The 18,568-nt window shown below is 54.8% G+C and overlaps 1 protein-coding gene across 1 annotated transcript in view; it reads right to left on the bottom strand.

Annotated features, from left to right (window-relative positions):
• The window catches only part of PLXNA2 (plexin A2), a 137,210-nt gene that overhangs the window by 44,528 nt on the left and 74,114 nt on the right, over positions 1–18,568 (bottom strand). The window contains exons 5-9 of the mRNA XM_014872645.2: positions 15,247–15,347; positions 12,026–12,149; positions 10,942–11,095; positions 9,673–9,769; positions 6,441–6,555 (exon numbers count right to left, since the gene is read on the bottom strand). Coding sequence (XP_014728131.2) covers positions 6,441–6,555; positions 9,673–9,769; positions 10,942–11,095; positions 12,026–12,149; positions 15,247–15,347 — 591 coding nt within the window. The remainder of the gene's footprint in view (positions 1–6,440; positions 6,556–9,672; positions 9,770–10,941; positions 11,096–12,025; positions 12,150–15,246; positions 15,348–18,568) is intronic.

Raw genomic sequence — 18,568 nt, forward strand, 5'->3', positions numbered from 1 at the left:
AGGCTAAAGCAGGAGTTTAGAACAAACACGTGTCCATTCCCTCTGCCAAATCCCAGACTGGCATCCCGAGCCCTTTGCCCCCCAGCCTGAGGATGAAAGGAAATCATGCTGGTGGCAGTGCCAGGACAGGATCCCACCAGGAAAATCTCCCTTCCCCAAGCCAGGCTCCCCCTCCAGCTCCAGCCAGGACCATGGGAAGTTGTTTCAGCACTGGCTCAGGCGAGCTGTAAATGAGGAACAGATGCTCCCCTGGTCTGGAGGAGCCACTAACTTAAACTGCAGCCTCATAAACCTTTCCAGTGGCACTTTTCCCTATATATATTTTATTTTATTTCTAACAGGGACTTTCACGGATTAACAGCCAAGAGTGATTTCAAACTCCATCAGCTGCTCTGGAGAGGGAAGGGAAGCCTTTTCCTGCAGTGGAGTGGAGTCACAGGCTGGAAGGGGATGACATTCCCTGCTTCCCACTGACCCTGGGATTGTGGATCCACTCCCAGCTCACCACCAGCAAACTCCCTACATTCACAGCGTTTTCCATCCAGCTCTTCCAAGCTGACTCTGCCCATCCCTTCCTCTCCTGAAGCACCACACGCCTGTGCCACCTTCCACTCAACACCTGCCTACATTTAAGGTTTTACATTTCACCTCCAAGTCACATCGAGGACCACCAGGGGACAAGTGGCTGCACTCCAGAGGGGTGCCCAGCCCCGTGGATTGGAAGGAAAATGAACTTGGAACTGCAGAATCTTTACCCCGTTATGGCTGAAAACAAAAAAAAATCTCCACTTGCATCACCAGTGGGAGAACTTCAGCGCACAGTCCTGAAAATAATGAATATGTTATGGACCATTATCCTTCCTGGCCAGCTCTGTCCGTGAGGCGACTGCTAAAGGAGGGCTCCTGCCTTCCCAGACTCCCACTCCCGGATCTGCTCCCTGGTGCTGCAAATGCTGGCAGCAAAAATTGTTCTGCCATCATTAGGGACGAATGGGGCAAAATAGATTTTTTTTTAATTTTTTTTTTTTTTTTCCCCATTCCTTTGGTTCCAGTGGAAGGGAAATGTCACATTGGGATTTGTGGAAGGCGAGGCAGGCACAGCCCGAGCAGGAGCGAGGGGGCCCCTCCGTGCTGGCTGACACGAATAGGGACCCAAATTTTGGGATAGAGAGATCTGGAGGAAGATGCCAAACTCTGGAAAAGCCAGGATGCTGGTGGGGAGCCACACTGCTGCAGGCAGGCACTCACTCTGAATTTCTCAGCTGAGCGAGTGGAGCTGCCTGGGCTGGGGAGGGTTGGGGTCAGTCGGACCCTGCACGTCCTGTGGAGCCCCTGTGAGCCATTCCCAGCCTCTGCTCAGCTTCCAGGGCTTCTCTTTCTCCAATTTGTTTTTTTTTTTAAATTGCTGCTGCAGTGATGTGCACCCACAGCCCTGCACAGACACGTCCCTGCACCCAAATCCCTGAACAGACACGTCCCTGCACCCAAATCCCTGAAAACCCACGTCCCTGCACCCAAATCCCTGAAAACCTGACTCTGCACCCATATCCAGGCACAGTCACATCTCTGCACCCCAAATCCCTGAAATCCCATGTCCCTGCATTCCCAATCCCTGCACAGCCACATCCCTGCACACCCAAATCCCTGCATCCCCACATCCCTGCACACACAGCCCATCCCACAGCCCCCGTGTGGGGATTTTTTGCCTCTCCCGTGGGTGCTGCTGCAGGAGATCAGCCTGGCAGGGTGGTTTGTCCCCCATCACCTGTCCCAGCTGCTCCCCGGTGGGAAAAGACAAAGTTCAGATAAATGATTTTGTTAGGGGTTTATCAGCAGCCTGGATGCTGATCCCCTTTAGGGGAATTTCCCAGGAGATGGGAAGGGGTTGGCAGCACCAGCCCCGCTCTGGGGCTCAGCTCTGTGCCAAGGTCCCAAAGTGCCCTGGCTTTGCCAGGCTCAGCCTGGGAGCCCCATCCTGAGAGGAACACCCAGAAAACACCGAATAGAGGCGGTGGAATACACAACTTGTTCCATAATCAGTTTACTTTGTTTTTTAATTCATGAGAGGTAAATCCTGCAGCGAGTTAGAAAGGCCATTATTGCCTCCTCTCGCTAAACAAACACGCAGAATGCTCTCATTATCCTCCTTGACTTCCCCGAGCCAGAATAAACACGGATCAGATCTGCTGCAGGAAGACAAGGCTCCGCTGCCTGAGTGGCACAGACTCTCGGGGAATATTCTGCCTCTGAAGTATCAGCACACACAATTTACAAAGACATTTTATGCTTCTCCAACACTTTTTAGCCTCAAAGACTCCAAGGTCTATAAATACCTTAAAGACCCGCGTTCTGCAGCTGTCTCTGGAGCAGAACAGAGCACCCATGGTTATTATTTGTGTTTAACCGAGCAGTTTTAGTAGGTCAAACCTCCTTGCTCTTATTTGGGAAAAAAAAAAAAAAATTGCCTAGAAATGGCAGGCAATTCTTCTGACTACAGGATTTAGCCCAAACGGCAGAAAATAGACTGGTTTTGTACTTTTCATCTTCAAAAAACCCCCGCAAACTCTCCACAAATGTTAACTTGCTACACGTTATTTTAAAGTTATAAACATAACCCAATCTGGCACGTGAATGTAAACCCTTGGTTCACAGTTGTGTTCCCAATGATATAAATTACAGTCCCTGTCACTCATGGAAACACATTATCCTTCATTTATGCCACTGGAAAGGAGAGCAGACCCCGTTCCTTAGAAACCAGACTTGAAAGAAAGGCAGCTGGAGCCGAGCCTGGTGAATTCCTTCCCCACACCATTACCCTGAGCCGGGCACGTGCTGTAACCTGGGTCCTCTCCATTAATTTGGGATATTTACAGCCATGGAGGGAACCTTTCCCTGCTGTGAACAACCCTTTGTGTGCCAGAGGTGAGGACGGCAGCAGGTCCCTGGCACAGGGACAGGTGAGAGGCAGGAACATCTCCCTGCAGCCCTTCCCCAGCTGGCTCCTTCCTCCCAGCACCAAACATCCACACCGGGGATGGAAAAAGCCTGGCCACAGCTCAGAGCTGAGGGGATTTTGCTGAAACCGGGATTTTTGCTCCTATTTCAGGCAAAGCCGTCTCTCCGGAGTCAGGTGTGACCCTGCAGTCCTTGGCTGGCTTTGGTGGCCTCAGATGTGGCTCTGAGTCACCTCGGGCACATCTCAGCCCTCCTGCCATGGGGATTGTCAGGACAGGATTGAGGATGGGCTGATTTTGGTTTGTTTCCCTCAAGGCACATCAAGCAGCACTCAGCACCCAAGGGCACAGTCAGGGGCAAGGGCGGTGCCATAAAATCCGTGGGAATTCAAAGGAGACACCAGGCACTGAAATCCCCGAATCTGAAACTCTCTGTGCCCAGATCAGCGTCCCTCCTGTGGAAATGGCATTATCAGCACACCCTGGACATCAAAGAGGGATGGGCTCCCACATTCTGGGGAGCTAAGAGGATTTATTTGCTTCTAGCTCTCCTCTGGGATGGGGTGTAAGGATGTTTATGTATCCACATTCCTCCTCATCTGGAAGTTTCAGACATTTAGAGAGAGACATCATAAAACCTCCCACACACACAGACCAAAGCACATCAGACACATTAAAATGGAATCATTGGCTTGATCTGGAGTTGTAAAATGGGACAATCAGTGCTCCACAGCCACGAGGATCTCTTGGAGAAATCCTGATTTAGTGGGAGCAAGGTGTGAGCAGGCACCTTCTGCTGCCAGTGAAGACTGACCAGGAAAAGGATGGAAAGATAATTGCTTCTCTAATTATTAACTCCTGAAGAATTGGAAATGGAGACCTCAGAGGAGCTGGGCTCCCCCATCTCAGAAATTCCCACGACAAGGAGGGTGTCAGGAGCAGCCAGCTCTGTCCTCTGCTCTAAGGGCTGTGAAAAGCTCTGCATTCATTACCAGTGACCCCAAACCACAATGTGTTCCACATTTTCGCTTTTCCTAAAGCACCCCCCCACCTTTGGGGGTCCCTCTGCACCCCCACACCTGTCCCTGAGCTCTGCCCTTGGATCTGAGCACGCAGCTCCTGCTGGCAGGGCAGGTGCAGGGATGAGAAAATCTCTCTGGGCTGTGTTTTCATGGAAGGCAGGGCTAAGAGGCAGAGTTTGGCTCGGTCAGGAGGGGCAGGAGCTTGCGAGGAGCAAGAGCACAGCTCATGAAGAGGGAATTTCTCTCCCCCATCTCCTCCTGAAGTGGCTCTGAGCTCCCGTTCCTCCTCCAGACAGACACTCCGGGGAGCATCAAAGGGAGCTCGTTACACATCCAATCCCACTGGGACGCCAGTTCTGATGGGCCAGGAGTAAAAGGGAATATTCAAGATATTTTTCCCTTGAATTAAATATAAAGATGCGAGCAAATGTGCAGGCCCGTGTGAACACGTGTGTAAACCTTACGTAAGGAGAGGCACAGGGGACTGAAAGTAGGGCACAGACACGGAGATCACCGGCTCCAAACACCACTGGCTCTGCTGGGGAGGGAGCCAGGCTAAGCACAAACAATTTCCTAATACATCAGGCCGTGACACAATGAGAACATTGTGATCTGAATTGGTGCAGGAGAGGAAACTCTTCACGAGGCATTTACTCATTTCTGTGTTAGTGAAGAGCCCGTAGCAAAGGCATTATCACCATGCTGTGTGTGGAGAGGAAATTCATGGCTCTTAAATAAGCACACACATTTATTTGGGATGGTTTTTGCCTGTGCTCAGAGCTCTGGGGAAGAAATGATGGACAGCAGAGCACTTGTATCATTATCATCAGCCCTTATCAAAACTAACCACCAGGAAGGTGTGAGAGAGATATCCCAAAACATCCCCTGCTAAAAAACAACCTCGGCAAGATGAGGACAACAGAGGAAGTTCTTTGGAGCCACCACAGCCCTGTGATCCCAGCAGGAACTTCCAGAGATACCAACTCCTCCACTCTCTCCCTCTGTGTGATCTCAGGCGAGTCCTGGGTGCTCCCAGGAGGAAAAGAGAGATAATGGGATTGTCCTACTTTAGCAGGGACTTGTCAGACACTCCTGAGACCCCGGGGTTGGAGACCCAGAGAACTCCAATTGTGCAGCTGGGAGGACAGGGATGCTTTGAGTGTGCAGGAGAGACACCCCAATCACTCAAGAGGAGGAGAAGCAAAGGGTTTTGCTTTCTCTTGATATGGTAAAAGGAGATTTCTTGACTTTGAGCTGGATGGAGAAAGCTTTGGTTTGTTCCTGGGGTGGATGCTGCTCCTTGGGCACCCATTCCCATCCTGGCACCCTGTCCAGCCTTGGATTTGCAGATTCCCACCCAGGTCCTTACACAGCTCAGGAATTACTCTCCCCTTTACCTCTGAATCTCCTGGCAGAATTTTAGCCAGCAAGACACAAGAGCAGAGTTTATTCCTAGTTTAGCAGCACCCTGGAGAAACCTTCAGTCACTCCTTTTTGACAACTCAGTTCTTACACCACTGACTGATCTCTTCTGCTTTTCTCAATCTCCATCACCCACCGGCAAGGATTTGTCAGGATACTGGCACACCTTCCTCTCCTTTCCTTTTCTCATATTTGTAGTGTCCTCACTGCTGCCTTTGCCACTTCCCAGGACTCTCAGGATCTCCAGAGCATCTTTTAAACCATTTTTTCCTTGCAGCTTTAGGAGCTGCACTCATTTCAGGTGCTACAAAGCTATTGGTAGGAAGAGGGAGGGCAAAGACCAGGACCCTGCCAGCATCAGGACCTCGTGAAGATGAAGCAGGGGGAGCAGGCAGGACAAGGAGTGCAGAAACCCCAGACCAAGGGTTCCTGGCAGTGCTCAATCAGGAATTTGTGCTAACAAACCCCTTTCCTCCATGGATCCCTCTGCCCTGGGACTCACAGGAGAGCTGGCAGAGCCATTCACGGGCTGTGCCTTTCCAAGTGTTAAAAGCATTTTTGGATGGGAGCCCCACACCTTTTATGAACTGCTAAGAGAGATGGCTCCGGGTCCACGGTGCTGGAACCCAAACCAACTCCCTTTTCCAAAACCTGGGCTGTATATTTTGGTAATTCCCTCACAGTCAGGCTCGGGCCATCAATCCCAGCCCCAGCCACACAAAGCCAAGCCCTCCGTGCTGGGGCTGCAAAGCAGAGATGCTGAAAAGCTCTGGGTTTGAGGAGTCTCTGGGGGAAAGCAGCGCAGTAATTATTGTAATTAATGAACCTGGGCATTCCCACACAGCAGGGGAGGGATCAGCTCTGGTGTTCAGGTCAAGAGCAGCACTTTAGTGACACCAACACTTCCCTGCTCTAAAGCTGCATCTGCACTTTTTGTCACCAAAGAGACCCCCGGGAAGCCAGCAAGGCTCACATGAACATGGGTTGTGCTGCTTGTGGCGTGGAAAAGCAAAGGATAAAGGGAAGAATGCCAGTGTGGTACCTCGGAGACGTTGATCCGTCCCTCCTGGAAGGAGCAGGTGGTGGGGTCGTGGGTGCACAGGTTCCTGTACTTGCACCAGTGGCAGCGGAAGGCGCTGTTCACACAGGACAGGCACCTGGGGGGAAAGGAGGGGTTAGCACAGGGCTCAGCACCTTGGCAGGGCTGCAGGCACCTCCAGGCCTTGCCAGAAATCCAGGCTTCCTGGGAAAAGAATTTATTTGGTGGGGGGGTGGTTTTGATATAGCAAAAACCAAGGAGCAGGTTTGGGAAAGCACACACGCTCAAAAGGCAGACTGGGGGCAGCCTCACCATTTATTCCACAGTAAAATGCAAGCTGGGATTTATTGCACATCACTGCATTGGTGTAAAATAGAGCAGGGCGGTGCACAAGCACCAGGCTTGGGTTTTAGTTTCTAGGAAAGAAGGCAAGCCTGGCAAAAATGGGATCAGTTGTTCCTAAAGTCAGAAATGCTTCAATCAACAGCCACACTTCTGGCCTTGGAGTGCAGAGGGTCCAGCAAGTGCTTTTGATTCATGTTGGGGAAAAAAAAAACAAACCTGTTTATGAAATGTTTTTGAAAGAACACAGACCCTTTTCAGCCCCAGGGGACCCAGCTGCCAGCAGAGTGGCTGGGTGGGTTTTGTTCCCCACTTGCTGCTGCCACAGAGATGCACAAGCTGTGACAGCTGCTGGTCCTGGCAGTTGCCACCTCCTCCCTCTCCGGGGCCATCCCTGCTGCCACGTGGCAGCTCTTGGTGGCACAAGGATCAGCTGTGCCCATGGATCCAGTCCCATGCCATAGCCCGTGGCTCCAGCACTGGGCACTGCCTGGAGAGGGAAGAGCCCGGGGATGTGCTGGAGCAAGGCCAGGGCAGAAAGACAAATGTCACCAGGGAGGTGGCAGCGTGGCCTCAGGCATGGAGCTCTGCAGGCAGGGCTCTCTGTTTGCCAGCTGGGCACAGGGACCAGGGCAGAGCTCTCGTGAGCTGCTGCACCACAGCGAGCTCCAATGACCCAACTGTGCTCTCCTGGTGCATTCCTGGTGACCTTAATTAGCTCATTCTAATCATGCACAGGCAGATCTGGGGGAGAACACCGAGTGCAGCGAGCTTGTTTAATTACTCATTAATGTCTGACCCATTTCTGTCCCTGTTGGGGTCTGTAACACCTCACCTCACCTGGCCTGGCCTCCAGCATTCCCAGCAGGGGCTGCGGAGCTCCCAGCTCTTCCTCTGAGGGAGGAGGATCTCCCTGGTCACCCAGGCAGGGCTGTGGTTTGGTTGGGTTTGGTTTGGATTTAGTTTGGTTTGGGTTTGGCTCCTCTCCCTGTTCCGTGGTTTCTGTGGTTTCCTGCTGTTGCTTCCAGCTCTCCCCAGACCTGGCTGCAGGACAAGGGATCCCAGCAGGATCCAGAGCTCCCAGACTCACACCAGGTCACCACCTTGGCTCTTTCACCCCAGCCCAGCTTTCCCAAGGGTCACTGTCTCCTTTGCTCCTCTCTCCCCCTCACCAGCTCCTTACTAACAGACACTTGACAGGGAAGGTTCCCTGTCCCAGCTGGGGACACAGAATCCACAGCCCTGAACCACCCCAGCCCATGGGGTCTCAACACCACAGGAGGGTCCCCAGGACCTTCCTGGCCATCCCCAAATCCCTCGTGTCCCTCCCCGTGTCACCTCCCAGGGGTGTGTGTGAGATGCCCCAAAGGGCTCCCCTGGCTCCCCACACACCCAGCACTGCAGCACAGAGCTCAGGATCAATAGATCAGGATCAATAGATCTCTCTGCTGCCTGAGCCCTGGATTCTGCCTCCTTTTTGCTGGCTGTGATTCATTCCTGCCAGGCTGGCTGTGCCCTCCTTGAACCCTGTGATAACGAGTCTGGAGTGAGGTAAGTGCTGCAGAATTTAGCACCCTGTGAGCACTTTATCTCCAGGCACAAACAGGGGAGGCACAGCCAGTGCCAGCCCAGGAGGGATGTACAACCTTTCCTGATCCAAACCTCTGACAGCCCAGGAGGGATGTACAGCCTCTCCTGATCCAAACCTCAGCTCCTCCCTGAGCACAGGGGTCCCTGGAATTCCCATTCCTCAGGCAGATTCCAAAGCAGGAGAATGCAGAGGAGCCCGGGGACACTGCAAGTGCTGCACAGCCTGGCAGAGGGACACGGAGCTGAGGACACAGCTCTGCATGAGGGGCAGCAGGACAGGAATCATTGGGATTATGGACATGGATCCCACAGGCAGCACAGGGGAATGAAGGATTCCCTGTCATCCCCGTTCCCTCTGCTCTGTGCTGTGGCTCACAACAAAATTTAAATTAAAAACGAATGCCTGCCTAGAAAAACCAGAGGCCAGCCAAGCCCGTGAGCACACAAACACACATCCCCTCTTCCAAGTGCAGCAGGAAAGGCCCTGGAGCTTGAGGCTTCAAACCCAGCACAGGCAGGTTGGGAGTGACCTTGTGCTGGCACTCGGTGACTCCAGCAGTGTCCCCTGCCCCAGGAGATCTCCCAGCCCTGCCACCCCCACCCAGCTGCTGGCAGGTCCTGCCCACAGTGCTGGAGCTTGCTTTGTTTCCAGACACAAATCCATAAATGCTTCACGTCTCTGAAATGTGTTTTTAAGGCCGGCCAGCTGCCTGCTGCCTTCCAGTGCCTGGGGGGATGTGATTCCCGCATCCTCAGCAAAGCTGAGCCCCTCCACGGAGCCTCCACTGGGCATCCCACACGCCTGGGCTGCATCCCACCGGCCCCTCCTGCATCCCACCGGCCCCTCCTGCATCCCACCGGCCCCTCCTGCATCCCACCGGCCCCTCCTGCATCCCACCGGCCCCTCCTGCAGCCCACCTCTCATGGTTTGCATCCCACCTCCCTCTGCCCACATCTCCCTTCCCTTCCCTTCCCTTCCCTTCCCTTCCCTTCCCTTCCCTTCCCTTCCCTTCCCTTCCCTTCCCTTCCCTTCCCTTCCCTTCCCTATCCCAGCTCTCAGTTGCAGGATTGCACAGCTTGGGGGCACCAGCAGGTTGAGGTTGTTCCCCAGCACTCTCAGGTTGTTCCCCAGCACTCTCAGGTTGTTCCCAGCTCGCTCCCCGGGCAGGTGCCTGCCCTTGTCCCTCACCGTATGTGCTGACCCCAGGCGCTGTGCCAACCCCCCCGGCCAGTCCCAGCGCCCACTCCCCAGATCTTTTGGGCCGGATTTTGGCTCTGTCGGGGGTAGGGAAGGAGCACTCACAGCTGGTGGGCACTGCAGTTGTAGAACTTGAACTCGGTGCTCACGAAGGTCCTGCCGGTCTCCCGGGACTTCAGCTGGAGCACGACACCAAACCAGTCTGGGGACACAGAGCAGAGCCTGTCAGTGCTGCCCGAGGGCAGAGGGGAGCAGCAGCACCCCCGGGCTGATCTGATCTGCCCACTGAGCCACCTGCAGCTGGGGGAGCTCGGCTTTTCATCTCCCAGCACCTGGGCCCCCACCCACACCCTGCCCTGGAGCCCCCCAGGGTACCCGTGTGCAGCAACGCCTCTAAAAAACCAGCCCTGATGGCAAAATGCATCAGAGACGTGGGGGAAACGCTGCCTTGGAGTGGTTTTGGAACCTTGCCCTGTTCCCTGGTTCACTCTCCAGTATAAAAAGCCCAGGAACAGAATTGTGGAGTCAGGGTTTGGGTTGGAAGGGATCCTCAAAGACCCAGTGCCACTCCCTGCCATGGGCTGGGACACCTTCCACCATCCCAGGGTGCTCCAAACCCCATCCAACCCACTTCCAGGGACTGGGCTCCACAGCTTCCCTGGGCATCATCTCCCAGAATTATCTCCTAGAGAAGGAGCCACTGCTGGAAACGAGTGAAGCACCAGTGGAGCTCTTCAGGAGCCTGAGCTCTGGGTTAATTAAGAGCAGGTTGTTCTTTTGGGGCTGCTGTGGGAAGTCTGTGCTGACCCTGCTACCACTGGGCTCTGGCTAGTGTTCCTCAAGGCCCAGACTCCATAAAATGCCTCAGAATCACAAAGACATCACCAGGACACCTGGAAGGATGCCAGGGGGAAAATGAGCTCCAGGCCAGTGGCGCTTCAGTTACAGGAAGAGAAAATATGACAGTGGTGACATTAATGAGGAGATCAGCACTGAAACAGAGAAACTGCAGCCACCTAGTCGTGGTGCTGAGCCAGGCCTGGGGGAGATTCCTGCTTCCCAGATTCACCTGATCTGGCAGGGCTGGGAGCTCCTGGCCACCCTGAGCCACCCTGGAGGGGACAGAGGGCTCCTGTCCTGCCCTGGCAGCTGTCTGGCAGCACAGGGAGGGAGGAAGGATAGGGCAAGCACTCACAGCTGCCAGTCCATCGTGCTCTGTGTGGGGTGCATTTCCTAGGGATGCAGTCCCTGGGTTCAATAGGCTTTGACAGCAGCAGGAATTTCTGCAGCAGCAGCCCCAAAGGCTCAGGCCACGCTCCCCAAGCTGCCCTGCACTGTGTGACCCCGTGTCGCTGCCCAGGAGCCATCACTCACCCTGATCCACGGGGATGGCAGGGACATCTTTGGCTGCAGGTGACACACAAACCACCTGGCTGCCCGACACCTGCCCCTCCACCTCGCTCAGGTTCCCGAAGAGACAGCTGACCCCGGCACTCAGGTCTGGAGCATCACTCACCCGCAGGCTGAGCTGCAGCAGGGACACCAGGGAGCAAAGCAGAGCTGTGAGCAGGCAGAGCTGCACAAATCTCCCTCAAATCCCCAGTCCCGCCTGTTTTCCCATGTGCAAATCACCCTTAAATCACCCACCTGCCCACAGCTGGTGGCAGCTGCCCTTTCATGGGGAAGGGAGGAGGACAAAGGAAGGCAAGGATGTTTTTTATGGGTACAAACCCACCTTGCAGAGCCTTGGGCTGCTGCAGGTCAGGAGTGGTGGCGATGGCAGATTTTTGTCCCCTGGTTGCTCTACAGAAGCTTTGCCACCCTCAGTGCCTGTGCCAGGACCCTGAGAGCAGCAGGGACCGTCCCCAAACCCCTGAGCTCAAACCCCACTGCACAAACAGGGGACACCACCCTGCCCTGGCCTGGGAGGAGCAAGTCCCCAGTGTCCCCACCACATCTGGGGGTGTCCCCACCACATCTGGGGGTGTCCCCACCACACTGGACAGTGTCCCCACCACAGCTGGGGAGTGTCCCCATGTCAAACCAGTGCCTGGAGGGCTGAGTCCCCTCTCCCCACTCCGTTTTTACCCGGGGTGCTGGGGGCAGAGGGGAGGCAGCAGGACCAGCTGCCACAGGGGCGTGGGGGGCTCTGGCAGCAACAGCTGGGAAGCTTCGGAGAGCCAGGCCTGAGCACAGCTCACAGAGGAGATTTTGGGAAACAAAGCCTTTCCTTTCACCAGCTACAGAACCAGGGAAATGTGAGCTGAGGCACCGGGGGAAGGGGAATTTATTTCTGCCACCCCCCCCCCCCCCCCCCGTGACCCCTTGGCTCCCCTGTCCCTCTGCGAGCGTGACTTCATGAGAAAACATTTGTGCCAGAGGGAAAGGGGAAAGGCTGGAGCGTGCAGTGTTCCCTGCTGGAGGTGCCTGTGTCCCCCTGTCCCCTGTCGCTGCTCACCGGGAGGCTGTGCTCAGACACGGAGATGCTGCTGGGCTGCACGGCCACGCTCAGGCACTGGCTGATGCTCCCTGCGAAGCGGAACGGCTCCTCTGCCCGCTCACAGCGGTCCCTCGGGGAGCACCTGCCACACAGGAGCACTCAGAGCACGGAAAACACCCACCCAGAGCACAGCACACACCCCAACCCCCCGGGGAGATGTTCCACTGCAGGAGCTGGCCATGCCCCGCACTGGGAGCAGGTGTTGGACACCAGGTTAGGATTAAAGGGCACTGGAAAATATTCTGTGATCAGCAAAAACACCAAGTCCGAATATCTCATGAGTAATTCCTGCACTGGGACACAATGCAGAGCTGCCAATCCCGTGTGCTGGGGGTGTGGGGTGAGCCATGGACTCATCATCTGCACACAAACTAAACCAGAAAGCAGTAACAGGCACTCTTAAATGCCTCTGTCCTAATTAAAACCATACCACTCACTAATCATCTCCTCCTGGAGCTGAGGGGGAGACACAGCCAGGAATGGGAGCTTCCAGCTGCTGCCAGCAGTGCTTGGCTGCTGCTCATGCCTTGAGCTCCCAGCTCCTTCCCGTTCCCAGCAGCAGGAATCAAGGCTCTGAGCATGCCAGGGTGGCTGGGGCTGCTCCTGGCATTCCCTGTGCTCCAGGGAATGGCTCCTTATCCCTGTTCTGTACTGCAGGTGTCCTTGGAGCACAGAGAAATCCAGCTGCTTCCAGCACACTGGGAACCAAGGGAGGACCATCAGTGCTCCAAACCAGACTGCAGTGCTGGCATCCCTCCAGGATTTCCTGGTTTGTGTCATTTGGGGAGAATCCTTCCCTTCCAGCCCCCCTCCATGGGTGCAGATGACAAACTTGCCTTTGAGGTCCCTTTGAACCTGAGCACTGTGGGATTCTATGGAACAGTGGGAGTGAGGCTGTTTGCTTTAGATGAAGGTGAGTGAAGTTTCCACTTTCCCCTTCCAAACCACCCCCGTGATCCCCAACAAACGCTGGGGCTGCTCTCCTCACCCTCTCGCTTTTGTACCTTTTCCTTTGGAGCACAAAGGAGCTAAATATGAATGGTGCCAAAGGAAGAAATATCGAGGTTTAAGTGAATCTCTAAGATAGCCCTAAAGTGAGCTCTTGACTGGAGCCTTTATCTCATTGACTCACTGGAATGGCTCTTTTTTATCATCCTATTTATGGCAACAGCCCCAACAGAGATAAATAGGCCTGGAGACAATAAGACACTTGCAGAGAGCAGCACGGGGAAGTCTTGCAGGCTTCAGATCCCACTGGGCTGGAGAGATCCTGTGACAATCTCCTGGAGGCCTCTGCTGGCTCCCAAAGAGCAAAGGATCCCTCTGCCCATGCAGAGGATGTACAAATCACCTCCTCCTGCACCCCTCACCCTTTCAGCCATCCCTAAACACAGTGTGAGCATCCCCCCCACCCCGAGCCAGCACCTTCCACGGAGCAGCTGGAAGCAGGAAGGGGTGAGAACGAAAGGGGAGAGATGACAAATTAAATACAAACACTCCAGCACTTGGGGACTCCAAACAGAGATGACACAGGCTTCGAGGAACAGCAAGATTAACTCAATTATTTACAGCTTAAAATTTAAAAAAATATAAGCTAAAAAATGATCACTGCTCCAAAGTGCAGGTGCCTGAAGGGAGAGTTGAGAAATCCCATCAGGGGAGGAGCCCTTCTTGGGAATAGGTTAATGCTGAAATGTCACGGCCAAAAGGGCAGAGGAAATGACACTTTTCTCTCCTCTTGTCATTGAGGGTTTTGTCTCTGCAAAATGAAGATAACAACCTTTACCTGCTTCCCAGGTGGCTTGTGAAGATTCAGCTCATTAGCATGAGGGAAGTGCTCGCTGATCCTTGCAGAGGAGCAGCACCAAACACCCCCAGCACAGCTCCTGCTGCAGCAGCCCCTGCCCAGAGGGCACCCAGGGGTGGCAGAGCCCGAGGGATGGGGGTGCCCAGGGGTGGAAATAATTCCCTTCTGACAAAGGAGCTGTGGCAGTGAAGATTTTGGACGTGACTGCACAGAGGGTGGTTCAGGGTAGGCTGTACCCTGAGCTGCCTGTGTCCCTTACAGGCTCAGCTGTAGGGCTCGCTTGGGGAGGAAAAAAACTAAAAAAACCCCAAAGGATGCCCAGAGTGCCCTGGGATGCTCAGAGCTCTGCTGGTACCCCCAGCCCCTCCCAAAAGGAGCCTGTGGGATGCTCAGGGGCTGAGCTGCTCCTCCTGCAGCTCCCCGAGCGTGGCCACGACCCAAAGGCGCCGTGGGGAGCTGCTGTGCCCCCCAAAGCCCCGAATCCAGGCCGGATTTGCGGAGGAGCCTGCGGCTCCCTGCTCCCCCCCAGCACCTGCTCCTCAGGCAAGTGGCCAAGAGCTGCTGTGTGGGTCCCTGAGCTCTGCCTCCCCCACCTCCCCGCTCTCCCCGCATTCACGGGAGCTGGCACGGGGCCCCAGGGATTTCTATTCCCCTGCTCCAGGCTCTCCCCTCCTCCCCGGGCTCCTGTGCCCGGTGTCTCCCTTCCGCCCTAGGAAGTGCTCGTCATTATGGCAGGGCAGAGAGAGGAAGGGCACAGACACCTCCTGAATGCAGAGAGAATTTCCTGGAGTTCCCCTGGAGAAAAGCACCCTCAGCCCTTTGTGCGTGGTGATGGGAGGGGGCTGTCAGCTCCCAGCCCTGCTGCTGGATCCCCCCGGGAATGGCTGGAGCTGGGACCCCCGAGCAGCTCAAACCTCCCCTTGTAGGACTGAAATCTCCTGGGGTTTGTAAAAGGGCTCCATGCTCTGCCCTGCTGCTGTAACCTCGCTGGGAGCAAAGCCCCACTCACAGCATCACGTCTGCCGTTGCCTTTAAGAATTCCAAGTTATTTGGGATTTGGAGCCTGGGCAAAGAGCAGGGGGTGTAGAACACCAGGAGGGGTGTGCAAAGCACCAGGCCTCCATCCCCACCAGTTTAAATTCTGGTTTTCCTTGGTGCCCACATCACCCTGGCCACTGCTCCTGAAGCAGGAGTTGATTTTCCTTCACGTCTCCCCGGGAGCTCCAGTGGCACCCGAGCTGCAATGCAGGGAACGTCCAAAGGAGAGAAAAACAGATTTAAGGAGCTCCAGCCTCATTTGTTTGGTGTGGGAGGCCCCGGGCAGCTCTGAGAGCTGCTTTTATCACCGGGAAATGGCCAAGGCTGGACTCACATGTGGTGGAGGGAGCACCAGCCGCAGTGGGGGTCCCCCGAGCTCAGGCACTCCTGGCAGGTCGTGTACTGCTCACAGGACTCCACGGGCACCCGGGACACCTGCAAGGGAACACAAACACTCAGTGCTGCTCTGCCCTGCACAGCCAGGGCAGCCCCAGAGCCACAGAACACGACAGCCACGCACGAGGAAATGAATTCGTTCCGAATTATTGGAGACTGAGACATGAGCTCAGCCCGTCCCTCGGGTGAGTCCTGGGCACGCAGAGCCCCAGCCAGGCTCCCACGGTGGCACCAGCTCCTTGATCCCCCCTGGCCAGAGCATCCCCTGAGCCCTCTCTTCCCCGATTTACGCTTTGCTGCCTCACCCTTCCCCCGGGGGAGAAGAAATCTCTGGGATTTTGGCAGCTTGTTTAGTCCGGGTGGGTGTTTCGCTGCTTTGGCCACTCTGAGCCCTTCCAGCAGCAGCCACTTGTGTCCCCAGGCCTGACCCACTGGAAGTTCCTGTCCCTTCCCAGAGATGCCACAGAGGGGAGCAGAGGTGGGAACAGCCCCAAACCCCTCTCCCAGCACACGAGGAATGTCCTGCCCGATGCTGGTCCTGACCTATTTACCAGCACTGAAACCCCCAAAGGCTTCAAAACGACACCAGGCTTTAACCACAGGTCACTGCTTGGCTCCAGCAAAGACATTTTTAACCTTTTTAACCACTTTAACCTTTCCAACACATCCTTTGCCACCTCCAGCATTTTTAACTGCTCTGACCTTTCCAACCCATCCTTTGCCACCTCCTGCAGAAGGGTGGGTTTGCATCCCCTGTCTTGAGCTCCTGTAGAGTTCTCCTCCAAAATATGGCAGGAATTCCTTCCTGTAAGTTTGGGAGGCACTGGAGCAGGATACTGTGGACTCCCTATGCCTGGAGGTGTTCAAAGCCAGGCTGGACAGACCTTGGAACAACCTGAGATAGCAGAAGGTGTGCAGGTGACCTTTACCCTCCCTTCCAGCTCAGGCCATCCTCTGATTCCGTGATTCTCTTCCCATTTCTCCTATCGAACACTGCAGATAATCCTCTCCCTGCAGCACCCAGGAGCGGTGCCTGCAACTGGCTGCGAATTCAAACAACTGTTGGATGGCTCTGGCTCTGTCCGTCAAAACAGCACCCGGCTCCCAGCAGCCGCTCTGAAAGGAGCAGTGTCTCCCCAAACAACGGCCACTGTCACGCCAAGTGCTGTTGACACAGTGAGAACCCAGTTCCTCTCTGAGCACGGCACCAATAGGGCTGCTATTCTTCTTGTTTCCTCAGCCCCACTCGACAGCTTTTCCTGAAACAGAAATCGCCCGGGGAGGAGCGGGGTTGTGTTTTCTGGCCGAGGTGGAGCCCCTGGGGGGTTCGGTTTGGGACCCTGGAAATGGGGGGGAGTGTGAGGGGCAGAGCTGGGGTTGCCTGCATGGAAAGAGCTTCGGGAATGGGGCAGAGAAATTCAGGATCAGAGGTGGAAATGAAGGGCTGGGGTTTGATTCCTGGCCACAGGTGGGTTTGATTCCTGGCCACAGGTGATCTGTGGGCTTTGCTGCTTTGCCTCTCCCTTCTAAGGAGCAAAAAGCACTTCACAGGTGGGGTGGGAGCAAGCCCAGGAGCCTGGTGGCAGGAACAGCGCCCCAGGATGGCCCATCCAGGACTTACCTGTGCCTGACACTGCCCACACCCACCCCATCCCCTCCCAGTGACCCCCCCAGCACTTCCCAGTGCACACCAGTGCTGCAGCCACCACGCTGCCAGAGGCAAACACGTGTTTTTCAAACCAAACAAGCATCCCACAGCTTTCAGCATTCCCTGTGGTAGACACCAGCCACCACAGCACCCAGGCAGGTCACGGGGTTTGCCCTAAAATCAGCCCAGCACGCTGAGCTCTGAGCCAGCCTGGAGGTCAGGACAGCCCCAAAATCCCCCAGCCCTGCTCATAGGCACAAAGGGAGGCTTGGCAGGATCTGTCCCCGTGATTTAAATGCAGCTCAGGGCTCGTTTCATGTTTGTGAGGAGCTGGATGCTCTCGCTGCGCTCTATAAATAACGGAGGGTTGGAATTATGTGAATAAGAGTTCATTAGAGATGATTTGATGTTGAGCGCTTCGTTTCTTTTTCTGCTCAGAAGCTGCGGCTTCTGCACATGATAATTCTTTAAAAGCCACACAGAGGGTTTTGAACAATGTCTCTGGAGGAGCATCTGTGTGAAGGACAACAGCCAAGAATCCAACACTGCTGGGGGATCTCCTGGCTCCTGGGGGCACGGCCCTGCTCCCCCCAGCCCGACCCTGACCTCTCTTCCTCTCTCCCTGCCAAAACGAACCTGCTGCTGCTCAACCATTCAGTGATAAAGCCTCATTACTGCTGTCCCTGACTGCCTGACCCATAACATTAGCAAAATAAAATAAATTAGAAACAAACAAACAAAAAAAAAACCCAAAACAAACCCCCCCCCCAAAAAAAACAAAAACACCAAAAAATCAGTACAGACTCTCCAAAACACACGAATTCTAACTCTGCCAGCCCCTAGAGCAAATAAATGCAAGGAAACCGTTCCAAATAAATAAATAAATAAATAAATACCTAAATAAACAGCCAAAGCAAAGTTTCCACAGCTTTAGCGTGCTACCAGCCCAGGCCTGTGACCTCCCCTGGCTGGAGACAGCCCCTGGAGCATCTCAGAGCCACGGCAGGCTGCCCACAGACCCCTCGGGGGGCTGGAGTTCAAACAGAAAATCTATTTTTAATGACTTTGGGGAGTGGAGTAGAGATGCCAACTAGTTCAGTATAATTAAAGCCATCTATCACTCACTGAGCAGGAGCCCAAAGTTGATGAACTTTCCAATGAGATTTGATTCTTTCCTTTATTCATGAGAAAACTCCGCTTTGTGCTGGGGCAGGAGACGTGAAAAAGTGTGGGAAGGAGCAAGGGGGACACCTCAGCTACAGCCATTAATGTGTCAGGGTGACAGAGAAAATAAAGTCAGACTTTCCCAGAGGGCTGGAAAAAGTTTGACAGGCTCCTCTTCCCACTGCTCCTCCACCCAGAGCTCCAGGTGGAATATCCTGCTGGAAACCTTGGCCAAGAGAAATCCCAGTGTGCAGGGATGGGAACGCTCTGGCTCTGCTGAGCAAGACACGTGGGTGCAACGTGCCTCGGGCTGTGGAAATTCCTGCCTGGAACTGCTGCTCCTGCCTCGTGGAGATCTCAGACACCCCGAGACTGATCCAGCGAGGAGCGTGGAAGGAGCAGGAGGGAGTGGGATGCAGGAAATGCATCCATGGGGCAGAGCCAGGAC

This window comes from Sturnus vulgaris, chromosome 29, assembly GCF_052056855.1.
Source record: "Sturnus vulgaris isolate bStuVul1 chromosome 29, bStuVul1.hap1, whole genome shotgun sequence".
Lineage (NCBI taxonomy): Eukaryota > Metazoa > Chordata > Aves > Passeriformes > Sturnidae > Sturnus > Sturnus vulgaris.